We start from the raw sequence: 19,057 nt of genomic DNA, 5'->3' as shown, positions 1-19,057 counted from the left end.
TCTATATATATAAAAGTCAATGTTTGTATGTATATGATTTATAGACTCCGAAACGGCCAAACCGATTTCCGTAAAAATTTGCACACAGTAGGTATTTGGTATGGGGCGTGTTTGTGTGCTATTAGTTGGAGATTATCTGCCCGCCAGATGGCGCTTTGGAACAAATTGTGTTTTCCTCCTATTTCGCAGAGTGTCGCAGCAACGCGCGATGGGTATTAGCTAGTTGAATATAGTAAAGTGAGACAAGGTCACATGTGCTTTCAAGCCCCTTGAACAGAGAACGACAGGGAGAATGCGATTCGTGAATGAGACAGGTAGATATTTCAAAGTTTTCATTTGCATTGAAGTAGATTGTGTGAAATGTCTAGGCTATGTCGATAGCATAAAAGCCGTGCATTCAGTTGATTGCAATGCAGTCTCTTTCCATTCATCCTTATAGCTTTCATATTGTTTCGTTCGGAATTCTCGTGCAGGAAATATGGATAAATAAGTCCTATACAGACCAATACTGTGAAAAAGAAATGGTTCAAACTACTCAGTGTATCCAAATATGGACGACGATAAGTTAGAAGACACATTGTAGTTGCATCCCCCATCGAGAGTGGGTACTTTGGGAGACTTCTTTTCCTAGATCTAATTTGTGGATATTTTTGGTCTTTGATCCGTTATTTTTCATGAAAGTTCGTACCAATACAACGAATGTGCAGCTGATACAACTCATGGTTCATTCGCCTGCGCCACGTTCTGTCTTCCATCTGCACGCCACCATAAATGGTACGCAACACCTTTCGTTCGAAAACTCGAAGGGCGCGTTGGTTTTCCACGAGCCTAGTCCAGGTCTCGTGGCCGTAGAGGACCACCGATCTAATCAGCGTCTTGAAGATAATCAACTTCGTGCGGCAACGAATTTTGTTCGCCCGGAGCGTCCTCTGGAGTCCAAAGTAGGCGGGATTTCCCACTAAGATCCGTCTCTGAATTTCTCTGCTGTTATCATTGTCGTCGGTTACCAGTGAGCCCAAATACATGAATTCGTCGACCATCTCGATTTCGTCACCATCAATCCGAACTCGGGTGGGAGGTTCACATTGTCGTCTCAAGAACCTCTTCCTCTCATGTATTTTGTCTTCGAAACGTTGATGGCAAGTCCAATCCTGCTGGCTTCAGATTTCAGTATTTGAGCATATATTTCATTCAAAATTTAATAAAGATACGAATAGTTTAAATATCGCACGTGGAATGTCTCTTTTGAAAATTTTCATCGTCAAACTTTCATATTCCCAGTTAAGCCAAATATTTTTCTGATATAGCCATGAATTTCCTTAATTATAGTGTAGATACAGGCTTTGAATACAATTGAATTAAAGTTTAATTGATGTAGCAACAGAAATAGTTTTGTTTTCTCAAACCTTCGCAATTACAATTAATAAATATTTCAGATTGGCAGCAGATCTTATCACGCAACTTAGAAATGGATACAGAAATAGCTAGATAGATGCGATAGAAGAGAGACAGAAAGAGAAAAAGAGAGAGAGAGAGAGAGAGAGAGAGAGAGAGAGAGAGAGAGAGAGAGAGAGAGAGAGAGGGATAGAGAGAGATGGGGGGGGGGGCGTGTGAGGAATGGCAAATGATGGTTAATGCAGTGACATTATTTTTATTGGTATATTATTATGATATATTGATTTCTTACATTCTTATCATAAATAATGTAAGTAGTAATTTTTGCGCCATAACCAGTATAACCTAAATCTTGCAAAAGAGCTAAATTTTCGCTAGATTTTTGGGCTTGTTACAGTTGCATTCGGTGACGCCACCAGTATAATTATATTAGAAATCTTTTATCTCACTACTAGGTGAATTACTTGTTGATCTGTGTATTGATATACCGCCCAACATATACCTCATGATTGAACGCAATGCCTAATCCAAGGAATAAATACTAGAACTCACTGTTTCTTTATCAACACATTATTTTGTCTTTGAAGTGAACTTATATAGTGATTTTTGAGAAATAGTTAATTTATTATAAAGATAATTCACAAAATGTTCTGAACATCGAATTCCTTGAATCACGTAGATTTGTTTTCATACCCCGATATTCGAAATCGGTTTAGTTTTGCCCCTAAAACACCAGTAAAGCAATACTCTATATGAAACAATCTCATTTTTAATTAGTGGAAATTGGTAAGCGAGGACTAAAAATACAAAATGTTTAATATCTCCGCCGCTGGTGCACGGATTTTGGCAATCTATAGCTTGTTAGGAAGGTATTTTAACAATATTGTATAGTTCGAAAGTTATTTGCAAAAAATCTGCCGCGTTTTGACAAAATCGCCCATATCTAAGAAAGTAAACAACATATCGAAAATCAAAAATAATAGTGTCAAATGGGAACGTTAGGCCTTTCATTTGAAATTAATTTCATTAAGATCGGTTCAGCCATTGCTGAGATAATTACATGACATTTTGTACATACATACATACACACATACACACACACACACACACACACACACACACATACAGACATTGTCTCAATTTGTCGAGCTGAGTTGATTGGTATATGAGACTCGGCCCTCCGGGCCTCGGAAAAAGTTTTCAAAGTTTGAGCGAATCCTATACATTTCTTTTGTAAGAAATGTAAAAAGTGAAAAAATCGTGGTTGTGACTTTTTTTTTACAAAAATTACTATAAAAGAATAAAACGCAATAAGCAAAAATGAGAATGATTTTTTATATCCCTAAAAACGAATTAAATTAATTAAATAAATGATTAATAACGATTATATAATACTGATTGCATTTCCACTGACAGCAAAAACGAAATTGTAATTTCATCATTTTTAAGTGGCCCGTTTGGCGGTGAGTTATGCGATCAAGCAGTAAATTCGAGTGGAACGCCCGACTCCTACCAGCAGAAGGCAAACAAAATCACCTTGTATGTTTATAACTAATCTGACCAAATCTGACGAAAAAATCTGCAGTCAAATATATCTGCAGCAAAACATACAAATAATCCCAAATTTCCCTCTATTTGTAGAATACAACGTATTCTTCACGTGCAGTTATTAAACGTGCTGAAGAAAATTCAAAATTTTTGAAAATAATCATTGTTTGTAATGCTCGATTTTTGTCTTGGTAAAAACCTTGTGGGGCAATATGAGCAATCTTAAGGGGCAATATGATCATGTCGAAAAAAATGCATTTTATCACAAAATTTAAAATTTATTTCACTTTTACTTAACAAGAATCATATTTTCCATTGATTTAGTAAGATTTAGTGGGCAATCAAATTCATATCATAGTTTTTTTTACCAGTATTTTCGGAACTATTCGATACAAATGTTCATTTTGTTTTAATAATAACTTTGCGAGTAATTTTCCCGAGCAAATATTATTATTTATTGTTCGTAGTAACTTCAGGTATAAAACGTTTACACAGGGATAACTTTTCGGGATTTAATGCATAAACTCATATGAGATTTGCGTGGTGCTCGTTTTGCCCCATACTGTAGAGCCATTTTCGCAGATTTTTTGTGGAAACTATAAAGTCTTGTTAAATTATTTTTATGTTTGAAATAGCTAGATAGACGTTAAATAATACGGAGATGCATGCATTTTTCAATTACCGCGCACATACGTCATGCGAATGATTATTTCATATAGCTTGAATCTTATAACATTTTCAGTTCTTTGACATCCCGTCAGATTTTTGTATTTTTTTGTTATTTAAGATTTGGTTTATGTCGCAATTGAAGTATTACATCATCTAATAGTGATTGACGAAGCATTCGTGCAAACAAAAAAATCGAAAATTGTTCATAAATTCTTGGAAAACGGGGGTGCTCAACTCGCCCCACATGGCGATATTGCCTCACTTTCCCCTACACTTAACCATGTGCCTGAGCGTGTTGAACGATTACGCTTCGTTGCTAAATGGAGTACGGATTTTTTTGTCATAGTTGGTCAGCTTAATTATAACTGATTCGTTCTTCAATTTTCATTGCTTCCGTTTCTCTTAGTCTTAAATTTGCCGGCAATTAAGAACATAATAACAAATTTATTATCTTAAAGTTTTTCTTTTATAATTAGAACAAAACACCAGAAGTGCAGACGTTATTAATGGCTTTCGATGGTAACCACCTCTGAATCGTCTATCTGTGTGAAAATTATGGCGATGATAATTACATTAGCGAACATAGTTCCCGTTTGGCATCCCAGCGACGTTTATAGGTCCTGATTATATAAAACAAGCCGGTTACGTGACGCCTTTCTGATAGACGCAATCACTGACGTACGAATTAAAAACTTACGTTTTAATGGCAAATGAAAACATCCCGCAGCTCCAAAGTTTTCCTATAAGGAACTGTTAACACGATGGATGACTGGCTCACAATGCTGTGGGTGAAGGCTGGAAAACACAATAACCGATTTCCATACACTGCTATTACTGTATATAGATGCTTACATCTGCCCGCTATTCATCACTCCCCGCTGGAGCTAGATTTATGAAGTAGAAGCAAAATGTCATAAATTAAACGCTCCCAGCGGTATTAGCAATGACAAATGATTTTCACCGGACTGTACCGAGGAATTCAATTTATTCACCCCGAGGGAATGTTGGGATGGTTTCCATGTAAATTAATTTACATGTGGACCAAATGAGAAAGCAAAAACTCGGTGAAGTTTTGTGTTTAGGTGGTCAAAATAATTAGCCCCATCACGATCGATTGCTCGGTATGAATCGATTGATCAAAATCCATACAGGAATGGATTGTGCATGAAATAAATCGGGTAAGCTGAAATGCAATGAAAGATGAAATGAAAAACAGAGCGTTAGTCGGAAAAACGTAATTCTTACTTCGAAAAGTTGCCCTAAATGGGCCTTTTAAATATCCTAAACGAAAGTGTTAGTCATTATTGGTCCAAAATACATTTAAGAGGCCGACACAGTACCAAAACGATTTCTAGCATGTTTTTAATTCAAGAATTTATCTACGTTTTGACCTTGATTCCAGGCGGCATGTTCCAGCACTGGAGTTTGTGATTCTCAATTGATTCCTTTCAATATAGAAGTCTCTTTCTTATCGTTACGGTATCATATGACGCTTTTACCTTTTACCAAATATCTGGACATTTTCTATTTCGATCAATATCGTTGCTTAACGCGACATTATAATATCGTTACCGGGTGATTTTTTCCAGAAATCTCAATAAACTCTGAATTTAGAAGTTAATCTCCAAAAAATTCTAAAAATATTTCAAACGGTATAAAAACTGTAGTGATGCAAATAACATAAGCACAGCCTTTTCCCATATACTGAAATGTAAATAATAGTGATCATTTGTCCGTGCGAAACAATTTGATGTGACAAATACCAATGTATGCTCAAACATCAAATTTAACTACATGTGCTATGTCACAATTAATATTGTTTAGTAAAAGTGGAGGGCGATGTTGGGCTTTCAAATTCGGTTATTTTTGTTATTACACAATGTAGGCGATATTTATGATTCTCTGAAATTTCGTTGCAATTTTTAAAGTTTAAATGATGCTCTATCATTTATTTTTGAAAACTAAAAAAATATATTGAATAAAATGACAGTAACTTGTTTATAGGCGGCGGTCAGCTATTTTCGTCAGTGTTCCTTATCATTTATTTTTATGAAGTGATTAATCAGCAATGCTATTTTTGGAAATGAGCCACCTCGGTTATGCAAATAATTTTTTTTCGATAATATTTTTATGCAAATAAATTGCAGCCTTCATTTCGTTATATTCTGAATTTCACATATTTTGTCGTAAATGTAATATGCAATTTTAAATGTTCTTGGATTTGATGGCATTTTAAAGAAACACGTATCCGCCAGTTGATGCCAATCGAGCTAACATTTTTTTAGACTAAGGAAACTAATTTCTTTGTTTGGAATTGCTTATTTGACCAACTAGGAAACTAGTCCACTGGGTATAAACTGATCGTGGAGAATACGCATGGTCTTGTCTGAGTGATTGATGACTTTTGAATTGTAAATGAGGGTTGTGAATTCACAAAACCAGTTACCAATTTTCGGCAGATATATCAACACGAATCATCATAAATCATCAATAAATTATATTAATTGTTCTTTTTGTAGTGGGTACTTGCATGCTTGTACTATATTACTATCACGTTAAGCATATTTCTTGATGAATATAAAAATATTGTAGCTGGATTATTGACGTGACAGGTGACAAGTTAGTTTCTTTTCGTACATATTGTTTTCAATCTTGGCTTTTTATTTCGTTAAAAATGTGTTTTAGTTAGCAACAACCCGCGCGAGTTATTCTAACATAAGAATCAATCGCCCGCAAAACGAGAAACCAATACATAATTGTCATTATTAATAATACCAAAATTTATACACGATAAAAATACGTGGAATACGAAACTATTAATTACATAGTTATTGGACAAATGTCTCGAGACACTAAAAGTAATCGCTTTTCATTACTTATTTTATTCCATTGTTTTTGGAATGTCCTGTTTCGCGGGAATGAAGGAGCAAGGAATAATAAAATCGTTCACCTGCCGTTTGATTTAATTAAACATTCGCAACATCCCGATGGTGTATCGCTATCGAAAAATCTAGTCATTCGTGGAATAGCTTTGAACTCGCCCTAAATAACAAAAATGCTGAAATTTAAAAACTTTACCTTGGGTAATAAGCCTATGTTCGACCTAACCATGTAAAACCGTTGGTTGGAGCGGCGTTAGCCATCTTTGTTCCAACGTATTGGTTCAAATGGCGATTTTTGATATCATAATGGTTCATAAGAAGAAAGCAAACATATTGCCGCATTGCATCAATTGTATTCCGAGTAATTAATAAAATGGTGAGACACTCTTCCTAATACGACTAAAGTAGGCTCTTGACTCTAATACGCTCGAAAACTCAATATCACTTACAACGTGTACGAAACAGAATTTAATGAAACATAAACACATTGGAGAATGGATTAAACAGTACTCGAAGTGCAGAACTAGAGACAGCACCATATGTCTAATACAAAAGGAGAAAAAAAAATTCCGCCAGCTAGCCCCAGACTCCCCTAAATATTATTAAATGATAAGAATATCATCATTCTAACAGCAACATTCACCCAAAGTTTTTAAAACATACTTCTTTTCAGCTAAAATTGCACATAATGCTAGTTTCGGTACGATAAGTAATCACTAAAGACTGAAAAAAAATTTCGCTCGGGTGCCCAAAACCGCCTCTAAGCGGGCAAAGTATTTTACCAAAAAACCTAAACTTCCGAATTATTATTAATTATTGAAATTTACAAAAATAGTTAAAAAATTTTTAAAGAAGATTACCACTAAACACACAATAATTTTTTTCCACGTTTTCCTCGAGTTTTCAACTTTGAGTTTCAGTTGCCTTTGACAGAAAGCCACGAATATTCAAATAGTGTGTGTGTATGAAAGGTGAGCGTTGGGAAGAAATGCTAGTGCGGATGACAACATACAATCATGTTTTAATAGTTTTATTTAGATTTTTATAGAGACCGCCTACAGGCGGTGTTGGGAACTAGAGGGTTAAAGTGAATAAAAATGCAGAAGAGTGAGGTGAGTTTTGAAAAACTGATCGTTACGGTTTAGACCAGATCATTCCGAAATAGTAAATTTTGAAACTTTGTATTTTCGAAAAAGTTTTACAACTGAATACAGCGCTTCTTCTAATACAATAATTTTACACAAAAAGCATCTAGAGGAAACTGTGGAGAATTAATTTTTCAAAAAATAATTAGAGATTTTGTGTCATTAGCGAAGTTATCGATATTTTTATAATTGATGGAACAAAAAAATCATCAAATGCTCGTTAAATCCGATCCTGAAGTACTAAAGACAAACGGAAAGCGCACTTTTTCATCATTTTTCTTCTATTTTCGAAAAAATAATATGTGGTCTAAATACACTTGAATTGTTTTATTTTGGAACAGTATTTGTTTTGATGAATAGCTAAAAATGTCAAAGGTTATAAAATAGCAGACCTGTTTCAATCTACGTAGCGGTGCCATTGTGTCTTTTTCAATCATGAACACTAACATTTCACGGTTGGTTATGTTCATTATAAGTTGTCTAATATATACATTTTTATTATACATTACATGACAACTAACTAAAGATAAAAGGCCAAGAGGCCAACCACTTATATTGTTACACATTCCACGACTAAGAAAACAATCGAAATAAACCAAATTAATGCAAAAACAGATTCATTAGAGTGGATTTACTATTGTGCACCTTATCATTACCTACTACTATTTCCAACCGTACAGGGTCTCGCAAAAAGCAACATACAAGAAATGTAATACATTTTGATGTTGTAGTGTGTTTATGCAACATGCAAATAAAAACTATCTTTTTACATACTGCATAATCAGAGTAAATGTAGTTTCCGGTATCAATATCTCAGCACTTAAGGCTGGGTCACTATATCACTGCTGTTTATAAATCCCCGAATAGAGATCGATTTCTTGGTTGAAGCATTTCTGCACATGCGGTACATTATCTTCAAGAATGAATGTCTAAATTTTAATTGAACATATAGGGTAAAATAGACGGTTGTATTCCATATTGAGACATTCCTTACTCATAATTCATTTTCGTTAAAAATTTAATTTGATATATTCGTATCCTTTCTCATGTTCGTTTATTTGACAATTTTGAATGCTTTGCCGCTTGAACGCATTTCAATGTATTCTTATACTAATTCTACAAAATAGTACATACTCTGCAAAATAAAATAACTACATGTTCAGTGTAATACAGAAATTGCCAACTAACCCTCCGTTTTCTTCCATTCTACCATCCATCGCTTCCAGGGAAATGCAGCCAACTCGTCAGAAACGTCGATGGCGACGCAACCGGGCGGTTCGGTGACGTCGAGGGCGGCTTCCGAAAGCCGATCAGGGCCGCCCGGTTCCAGTAGTGGTAGTGTACCGAGCCATCAGCATCAAACCGCAACCGGGGCCAAATTCCGACATGGTCTGCTGCAGCTGATGATCCACACGATAGACCCATTGCACGATGGTAAGTCCGCAACGTGACTACTGCTTCTGTGTGCGCTGCTGCCAGCATAGTTCGTGTTGCCTAGAGCATATTTATGAGCCAAACAATGCACAATGAGCAAAACAATACTAAGGCTCAGAATGAAACAATCATAAATATTGCGATGGTGGATGTTTGCCTGTTACACATACGACGATCAGCGAAAAGGAGGAGAGGAAAAAACCGCAAATGCAATTGAAGTAAAGACGTTTGGCTATAGTTTGCGAAATAGAATGTGTTTAAAATTGGTTCGTGTACATGTTCTGAGATGCCATGCAAAGCTTGGATTTTTACTCTGAAAATTGACCCTCAACATATCAATAAGTTAACTAATATTAATTTTAATCGGTATATTTCATGATCGATAACCATAAATCTTTGATTCCAGCTTGTGCAATTCTCGTAATATTTGTCTCTAAATCGAGCAGTTAGCCTTTTTTCCTCTCGTCTTGATTTAGCATTAGTTCAATATTCTTATAAATCAAAATAGGTTCACATTAAACAAGCAAAAATATGCCAACCAATGATTCATGAAGAATATTGAACTTTCTTTAAATTAAGTTTAGTTACAGTAAGATTGAAATGTTTGCCATTTATGGTTAAATAAAGTAGAAGTTTGAATTTGTTAATTACGTGTTGCCAACTTGTGTAGACTCGTTTATCAATGGCTATTGCAACCAGACATTACTGTTTAAAATTGTTCAGAGTAAACTATTACATATCTTATAAATGAGCTGCGTTGAATACAAAGAATCTATTGATTCTCCGTTTGATTTGACCTTCATATTTATTATGAAACAATATCACATTACAGCAGCATAATGCTTCATGAGTAGAATCGCTTTTAAAACTTGTTTGCATGTGGTAGAAATTTATTTTTAATACAGAATTTTAGCCTAGAACAGTAACCAAATACAAACACTTCAGTACAGACATACTTGGTACAATTCTTATTGAGTTATCAACTACTAGCGGTAAAGAAGATATTAAAGAGTCTTTAAGCTTTATGGTGGATTCATGTCTGTATACAACCATTAAATCATCATATCGTTTAAGGCCAATGTAATCGGTTTTTAAATCTAAAAAAGATTATTAAGCGGCCCTCATTTAGCTGCTTCAGTATGCTCAATCTCAATAAAGACGACATTTAATGCGTGTATCCTCCGAAGTAATGCACAGATTGTATTTGAAAGGCTACCATAACGTCAATGACTGTATTGCTAGCAGTTTTTATATATTTCTCTGGCTCAAAAAAAATAGTTCGTCGAATATTTGTACCAGATCTATCAACCAATTTAAAAGTCTATTAAACTTTATTATGTCGACCCTGAAAAATCACAACAATTTCGGTACTAATATTACCACGTATCAACGTAACACATGGCAGACAAAAAGATTCCAGCACAAGAAGCCAACAAAGCTGGTGAAGAGTAATTGAACCAATAATTACAAAAGTGTCAGCGTATCTTTTGAAGTTTATCACGAGGTTTTTTCCTGTTGAAGATATGAACTACAGTCATAAAACGTCCTTTTGTAATAACTGACGCATCTCTTTCTTCTATTGAACTTGTTCAGGAGCGTAGCGCAATGGTCTGGTGCAAATCATGGTTTGTTGGAAAATGCTCAAATTTAACGAAACTTTGGTATTGGAACTACAGTCCAGTCGTTATTATTTAAGTCTAAATACGTCCTGAAACAACTTTGAAATTCATTATTTTATTTATCCTCAGCTAAAGCTATCAGTAAAAATTCAATCCAGAATATTTGAAGCTCTACTTAAATTTTAAGTGTGACATCTCAACAGTCATATGACAATGACTTAAAACTAACCGATTGTGCAAATCCGTAGCATTTGTCTAGAAAAAGTGTAAAGTCAAGTTGAATTCAAAGATTCTCTGAACATGACTCGCTTCTTCTATATGCAAATCCAATCCAAAACATTATTAATTTCAGTAGTATACTTGAGGGTAGATTTTTTGTAACCCCCCCCCCCCTCCTTTCAACAAACAGACTCAATTAGAACATCCATATTGCAATGTGGAGACGGAGAAGTGGATTGCTTAACATATAAACTTCGAGGATGCGATCTGATTGAGCTCTTCCATCGTTCATAACTCGATCTTTGGACATTCTTTAAGCTAAAACTACGCTGTGTGCGTATGAAAAACAGATTGCCGCACTTTAATAAACTGTCCTGTAATCTTCTAAAAAGACAGTATCTCGAGCAATTTATAATTACACTTCAACCCGTAGTTACGGTTAGACCAACATCAACTGTATCCGGTGTTTCCACACCAACGAAGAAGCGAACAAGAAGGAATACAGGGTGCGCCAGCTGGATGTATCCTTTTTCAACATTGAACAATTCCGTCATTTTTCAGCCAATTTTCACAAATAAACAAGTTTTCTTTAGGATATTTTATGCCAATTAATATAAACCAGGTTTAGAATACAACGTCGATTAAATGTCCACCCCCATTTGATACACAAAAAGCAGCTCTTTTGCCGGCATTTTGCATGACATTGGACAGGTTCTTTGGTTTGCTAGAATAAACTCTACTTTTCAAGTAACCCCACAGAAAAAAGTCTGGTACCGTTAAATCCGGAGAACGAGGAGGCCATTCCAAATCATTATTTTTCGAGACAAGGTGTCCTGGGAATTTGCACTGAACATTATTGTAGCGGCTGCGGTCTGGCAAGGTGCTCCGTCTTGTTGAAAATAGAAGTTTTTCAGACCTTTTTCTGCATTTGTGGACAGACAAAGTGCGCCAAAATCCAGCGGTAGCATGCGCCGTCGATGGTCTCTCCCTCTTTGAAAAAATTAGGACCGATGATTGTATTGGACCACACTCCGACCTAAACAGTTACTTTCTGGTCGTGCAGTGGTGTTTGATGTATAACGTGTGGGTTCAGTGTCCCTCAATTTCGATAATTTTGCTTATTTACTCCGACGAAAGGGGTGAAGTGAGCACAGTTTTCACTGTTAAACGATCGTTTTCAATGTAAAGCGCTACGATTTCAACGGGCTCTTCTGGTGTAAATGTTTATCTGTCAAAATCTGCTGGAAAATGTTGTTCAATGTTGAAATAGGATGCATCCAGATGGCGCACGCTGTATTACAGTCGACTTCACACATCGAAAACACCCAAAGCGAACTACAAACAAAAAGTCACCTGCAGCGCTACATACGAAATTTTTAGTAATGGAGAACTATTTTCTAGTGAAAGAGAACTAAACTGCCATTTTTGCATTTGTAACGTTAACGCTGGAGATGGTCGGGTTTTAATTTTTTCGAACCCGAATCCAACCCGAATCCGAAAGCTTGAAAACTTAAAAACCCACACCCGACCCGAACCCGAAATTATAAAATTTGAAAACCCTGAACCTGGCCCGAGCCCGAACATTTTAAAATTGGAAAACCCGAACCCGGTCGGAACCCGAGAATAAAAATTTTGTAAAACCCGAACCCGAACCCGAGAATTTCAAAAATTGAAAACCAGAACCCGACTCGAACCAGAAAATTTATAATTTGAGAAACGCGATCCGAACCTGACTTATTAATACGGAGAATCAACCGAAAATCCCGAAGATTTTTAATTTGAGGCACCCGAGCTGGATCCTAGGCTCATCTAAGAATTATAGAATCACTCGAACCTGAAGTAGTACCATACGCGTCCAGTTATATCTGCTTGTTTTGTTTTGTATAATTTATTACATTTATTTAATTAGGGATCATCCATAAATGACGTAGCATTTTTAACACCCCCCTTCCCGTAGCATTTCGTCACAAACCCCTAAATACCCCCCCCCCCTGGTAATTACGTAGCTTGACGGTAAACTTCCCCCCCCCCTTGATCACGTAAAAAATTTAAAAAAATAAGAAACGATGTTAGATGAAACGGGTAAAGCTACGTAGCATGACATGGCCCCCTACCCCCTGTCGTTACACATCATCACATAATACAAAACCCCCTCCTCCCCCATATAATGCTACGTCATTTATGGATGATCTCTTAAGCTATGGAAATAGGCCATTCGATGCTTTACACGACGTCACCCGCGTTACTGGTTGGCACGGTCAAACTTGTATCGAAGGGTGTCAATCAAGATTCTCTAACGCGTTCTTGATTTCACACCATTAGCGTTAGGACGATCATCTGTGATGGGGTATATAATTTATTTTATGCTTTAGATAGTACGGTATGCGAGCCAGTAGAAATGCTTCGACATCTGCAATGGAGTTCACGGAATGACTCCAAGCTTCTTCAAATTCGCTAATGGCTTGAACAGAACATACAATATTTTTACGATCAATTCGTTAAGATCGTGAAAATTCGTGTATTTTCCATGAAGGAATCCGGATCATGCAACGGAATAAACTGACAGAAAGTGCTTGTTTCATATATGCTTTGATAGTGGCACTAGTATACCGGCACCATGAGTGCCATCGTTGTTCATGATGAGTGTGATGGTATACTAGCGTAACTATCAAATCAGTGGTACATATATGAAACAAGCTCTTTCTGCCAGATTTTACTAGGGCTGGGCCGATACATAATCCGAATTATATCTTGAAAATACATGAATTTCCATGATCTTAAGGAATCGATCACAAAAATACTATGTGTTCTGTTCAAGCCATTAGCGGATTTGTAGAAGCTTCAAGTAAAAAGAGTGTTTTGTACCGCATTTTATGAATGCCGTCAGTGCATCTAGCGCCGGTACTACATCATTAAAATTTATCTCGGTAGAGATTCAACGTGTCCTCCATTTGCCTATTTGGTAACCACCAATGACAGCCAGAAACCTGGCGGAAAGGTTGCTGTTGGAGGACTCGGTGCCTGGGTTCCGGGTTTCGGGTCCAATAATCCGAACCTGACCATCTCTAGAACGCCAATAAGAATATTTGTCAGGAAGTCTACTTTTGTGTTTCGTGATGTTTTCAAATGCAGGATTCATGTCGCAACTATCTGTTCTGTACAAAATGTGTATAATCCTCCGTGGAACATAGCTAATTGTTTTAATTTCCACATGTTTGCAAAATCATGTAAATTTTAGCTACACTGATAATATAAATTCGTAAATATAATGAAATCGATCATGCAATGCACAAATTCATTCGTAGTTTTCTGCAACGAAAAATTTTCGAGCATTGTAAATAGTAGGTTTCGTTAATTTTATGAACAAAAATGCCGCTTGCTGAACGAAAGCTTTCGTAAATTTTACACACTTAATGTAAACTGCACGAATGTTATCGTTGATAACGACATCATTTTTCGTGAATGAAACGAATGAAATGTTTCGTTTATTTTAATAAACGTTTATGTATACTACGAACAATTTCGTTGGTCGCACGAATTCTTTTCGTTCATCTTAGAAAAGTTTTCATATTTAATAGCATATTATTTTGACATTGCTCCTGCAGAGGAAAACTCAAACTTATTCATACAAAACCAACGAGCACTTCGCGATGGCTCAACTGAATCCATACTGCTCCGGATTCTGGATTAACTGGAAGTGAAAGAGTTTCAGGAAATCTGAAACCGGCGGACACGGATACGGCTACTAAATAGTCAAACCGAGACCGTCGTGATGATCAACAATTATCTGACGTATAGCAACAATGACTCCATATTCTACCTCTATTGAAGCTCCTTTGACGTTAACCGTTTGACGAATGGTGCTCGCAAATATTATAAAGACTTTCGTATATAGCAGCGAACAACTCGTTTGCCTAAGGAAGCCATTTCGTAATAAGCTAACAAAAGTCGATTCGTGGTTTTCACGAAAAACACGATTTACATAGTTAGGTGTTTATCTAGTTCCAAAACATTGCTTGAAATACAACAGCCTAAGAGTAAACTGCTTGCTTAATACGCGTTCTAGACTATATCGCACAGTTACATTTTGGTAAAAAAAATGGCGTTTGCATCACTCATTGTTTCTATATATTGCCCAAACTATTTATCGTCTATGGAAAGTTTGTGAATAAAATCTACCGACTACCGCTTAAGAGTAAAAAGTTATTGTATGAAATTCTCTCTGAAGAAGCTTTAAAAACACATTTGTTTGTAGAGCATCTGTGAATGTACCGGTGTCGATTGGTTGTGTTTTAAATGCCAAGTGTCGTACAGACTCTCATTGTCGCAATCGTACAAAATTCCTTGAGTTGATGTTCCAATTGTTCTTTCAAGTCAACACTACAGTTTCTGTTGTTTCATATGCAAACCTCTGTCACAGCTCACAGGTTACTGCCCCGATTGCATCAGCAACTGAAGACCCTTATGTCCCTGCCAATTGCGAAACCATGAATACCGTAAACCGGGGTGACTTTGATCATCGGGGTGACTTTGATCACTCGAAACTTTTTTCGTAGATCGCTTATTAAAGCAGAATAGTCTACCGAATCATTTTAGTTTGAATTGATTTTTACTCTAAACATATGAAATACTGATTTGTTATACTTTTTGAGTATATTGTTCGGTTTTTGATTACAAAAACTCCAAAAACCGAAATTTGACTTTACCTGATTTTTACGAAGCTTCGTAAAGTGTCTATTTTTTTATAAAACAAATAAATCTTTGATTTGAGCAAGAGTAATAAATTACAAGCGAGTTTTTATTTTCCTTTAGATTGGGAAATGCTAAATTTAGTTTTTAGAGTTTGTTTATTTTTAATACATTTTTTGTGAAACTAGTTGGCAATAATTTCAAGTTATTTTAAGCTAAAATTCGCAACATTTTTTTTATTGTTCAATATTCCAACGTGTTAAAATGGATGAAACTTTTTGTACATTGATAAAACACTGAAACAAAAACAATTTTAGCAGTTTTAAAGGCTTTCAGAATCTTTTATTCTAGTTTGACACAAGTTTTGGTTACTCGAATTATACAGTACATTGAAATACTTTGTATAATACTAATTAATATCTATTTAACAATGAGTATCTTTCCAGAATTAGTTTAAACAAACATTTGAATGGAAAGCATTGACATCAATAACTTAATGTGGGTGAACATGCAGGTTATCAAAGTCACCCCGGAACACGAAAACGGACTTCAACTTGAAATCATTTTTGAAAAAATAGCTGTGAATGGACAATTTTAGGTAAAACCATCCAATCTTATTCTCCATACATCAGTACATGGTTTAAAAATATTAAACTCGAAAAAAATGTGTTGCGTCTAAAACTATGTAATGATTACTTCGAAAAGTGATCACTGTCACCCCGGTTTACGGTACTGCAAACAATTCATTGCTGTTGTTGTATAACCCAATGACGAACTCCCATCCACTAGTGTTACTTATTTACCTACTGCTGCTGTTATATCTGTTAACAAAATATAAACTGCTGCTGCACACTGCACTTTGGGACCAGCAAGTTCTGGTTTACACCACTGTTGCACCTTACGCTACTAGTGCACCTACCCTCGTCGGTGCATCCATCTCTTTCACATTTGTTTGCCACTCCGCACCAAAACTCACCTTACATGTCTCACAGAATAATACCCATGAAATATTTGAGTAATTCCCATCAAATATTTGAGTTATTTTGAAAATATCATATGTAGGGCCGAATAATTCCTGCATACAAACAACAATTAGCATGTAGTCGCACAACCATCTTGCAGAATCACATTAATAATAATACAACTTCAATCAATAGCCAAAGCACTGCCCTTCTGCTAGCACTAGTTTTAAGGATTCTTCCATACCCTTTCATACCAAATGATCCATAAGTTGAGAATTATTATTACTATACATACAATGTTTTCAGTAATTTCTTTCCAAATTTCATAAGCTGCAACTTCTTTGAAGGTGTAATGTTAGTATGGAAAATAAATTTTGTATTTCACTTTTAGATGACTTAATAATCAAAAATATATATTCGATGTCTGAAATTTCTCCCCTTGGAAATAAAATGTAGTTCCAGCTTATATGAGAATTTCATGTGACCGGACGGTTCAGTCTATATTTCCAGAACCATTAAACCGACCCGTATGAAATTTTATAGCAGTCAAAGATCAGAAACTGGAATTTTGAAAGATGGGCACTTTCTCGGGCCCTTCCGGAACCATCTTTGGTGGTCAATGAAACATCGGTTGACTGTCAGTGGCCTAGAACTGTAAATGCAAGTTATTTGGCACCCATTTTAGCATTTTTCCTTTTTTTTACATTCATTGCGGTATCGGCTGGAATCAAAATTTTCTGTGTTATCGCACTCCACAACCCTTAAATCAGGAACCGAAATGAAATTTAATAGCGGTTTACGCAACACCTTTCCTTTTTAGACTAAGTGTGGGTAAATCGGTTTAGCCGTGTCCGAGATTTTTTTTTTTATTTTGATTATAGAGGTTTTAACCTTAGGGTCATTCGCCTCTTTTCGACTTAGAGAAATTTGTTTTGGAAAAATCTTTACCCCTGTGTGCGGGGTTGGGAAACGAACCCAGCTGAGCTGCGTACAAGGCAATCGATTTACCAGCTACGCTATGCCCGTCTCATCCGAGAAAAATATGTGAGAGTTATCTTGAATTTAAATTCTTCCACCGAGACTTCCGTCGACGGTGGTTAATGTGGTCAAAGTGACTTTGAATGGCTGTTAGCGACCTAGAACTACAAATCCATTTACTGGTTTTACTGATTGACCGAACTGATCACCAAGTTTTTTTTTCAGAACCGGTTTCGAATCCATTAGAAATGAAACAGCAGCCGAAGGGAACATTGTACTTTGCATTTGAGAAGTTTGTGGAAAACGGGATTCGAGAGTCCTATGTGGTCAAATCACAACTACGTGTTCTATGTAAACATACTTTTCAATTTTTATCTCCGAAACCGGAACTTGAATAAAAATGAAATTAAACAGCTGCTGGTGGGAATACTGCACCTTTCATTTGAATGAAAATTTGTAAAAAATCGGTTCAGTCAACTCTGAGAAATCCATATGAATATTTTGTTAATATGTCCGTACACACATAGGGACGGTGGGGAGTTGTGAACCATGGGGAGTTGTGAACACCGCTAATTGCCGCTAGTCTATAGATGATAAAAATGTGGTAACTACTGCTAAATGTTTCTACTGTCATGACGTCACTTTCTCATTAGCAAATGTTGCAATAACTCATGTTCTTCATGTTCAGGTAACAAGCGACTATTTATATAAAACAAAAAGTTTTTTTTTAATAAATTGCATTTGTGGTACGTGAAGTCCCTTTATGTAGCTGATTTCAAAGTAAATTAGTGCAAAACTTGGATGAACTTTTAGTGTGTTGATGGAGATACGCATTTTTCGAAGATATGTACAGTGGGGAGTTGTGAACTAGAGATGGGCAATTCGTTCGCGAACGGTTGAAGTGAACTGGTTCTTTGAAGAGAATGAGCGAACGGAAGTTCTTTTTAAAAGAACGGTAGTTCTCAATTCTCTTCAAAGCGAATGAACTGAATATGACCCAAAGCCGTTTAGAGAATTTCTCGGACCGATTTTTAGGCGAACGAATGAAAATGAACTGACTTGCCGTCCCACAAACCGCTCTCTGTGCTCTCCCAGAATAAAACCGGCGAAGAACGACTCATAAGCGAACGACTCATCTCATTCTCTATTTCTCTAGTTATACATAATGAAGAAATCGCCACCCTTGATGAACTTGTTAAGCATACAGATAATAGTTTGGGCAGCATCTGTTTGGTTCCTCTCCAAGAATCGAATGTTTTGAGAGACATTCGCTAGATACAAGTAAAATATCAGCTGAACGGAAGAACGGTTCATCTGAACTAGTTCTTTTTATAGAACTGTTCAGTCGGGAATGGTTCTTCGAAGTGAACTGTTTTGCCCATCTCTAAATTATAGTATTTTTTTAATAGAACAGTACCATAATTTGAAAATCAGGGATGAATCATACATATTATAATATAAAAATGTTCAATTTTTTGCGAAGAGCAGGATTCTGCCACAATTTTTTATTTCCCCAT

At 36.0% G+C, this 19,057-nt stretch overlaps 1 protein-coding gene across 5 annotated transcripts in view; it reads left to right on the top strand.

Annotated features, from left to right (window-relative positions):
* LOC131682516 (sodium/potassium/calcium exchanger Nckx30C) overlaps positions 1-19,057 on the top strand; it is a 291,134-nt gene that overhangs the window by 213,323 nt on the left and 58,754 nt on the right. For all 5 annotated transcript variants that reach the window (XM_058964044.1, XM_058964047.1, XM_058964045.1 and 2 more), the window contains one exon: positions 8,866-9,073. In XM_058964044.1, coding sequence (XP_058820027.1) covers positions 8,866-9,073 — 208 coding nt within the window. The remainder of the gene's footprint in view (positions 1-8,865; positions 9,074-19,057) is intronic.

Source organism: Topomyia yanbarensis, chromosome 2, assembly GCF_030247195.1.
Source record: "Topomyia yanbarensis strain Yona2022 chromosome 2, ASM3024719v1, whole genome shotgun sequence".
In the NCBI taxonomy this organism is placed as follows: domain Eukaryota; kingdom Metazoa; phylum Arthropoda; class Insecta; order Diptera; family Culicidae; genus Topomyia; species Topomyia yanbarensis.
The sequence above is the reverse complement of the archived record's forward strand: the minus strand, read 5'-3'. Positions and strand labels throughout refer to the sequence as shown.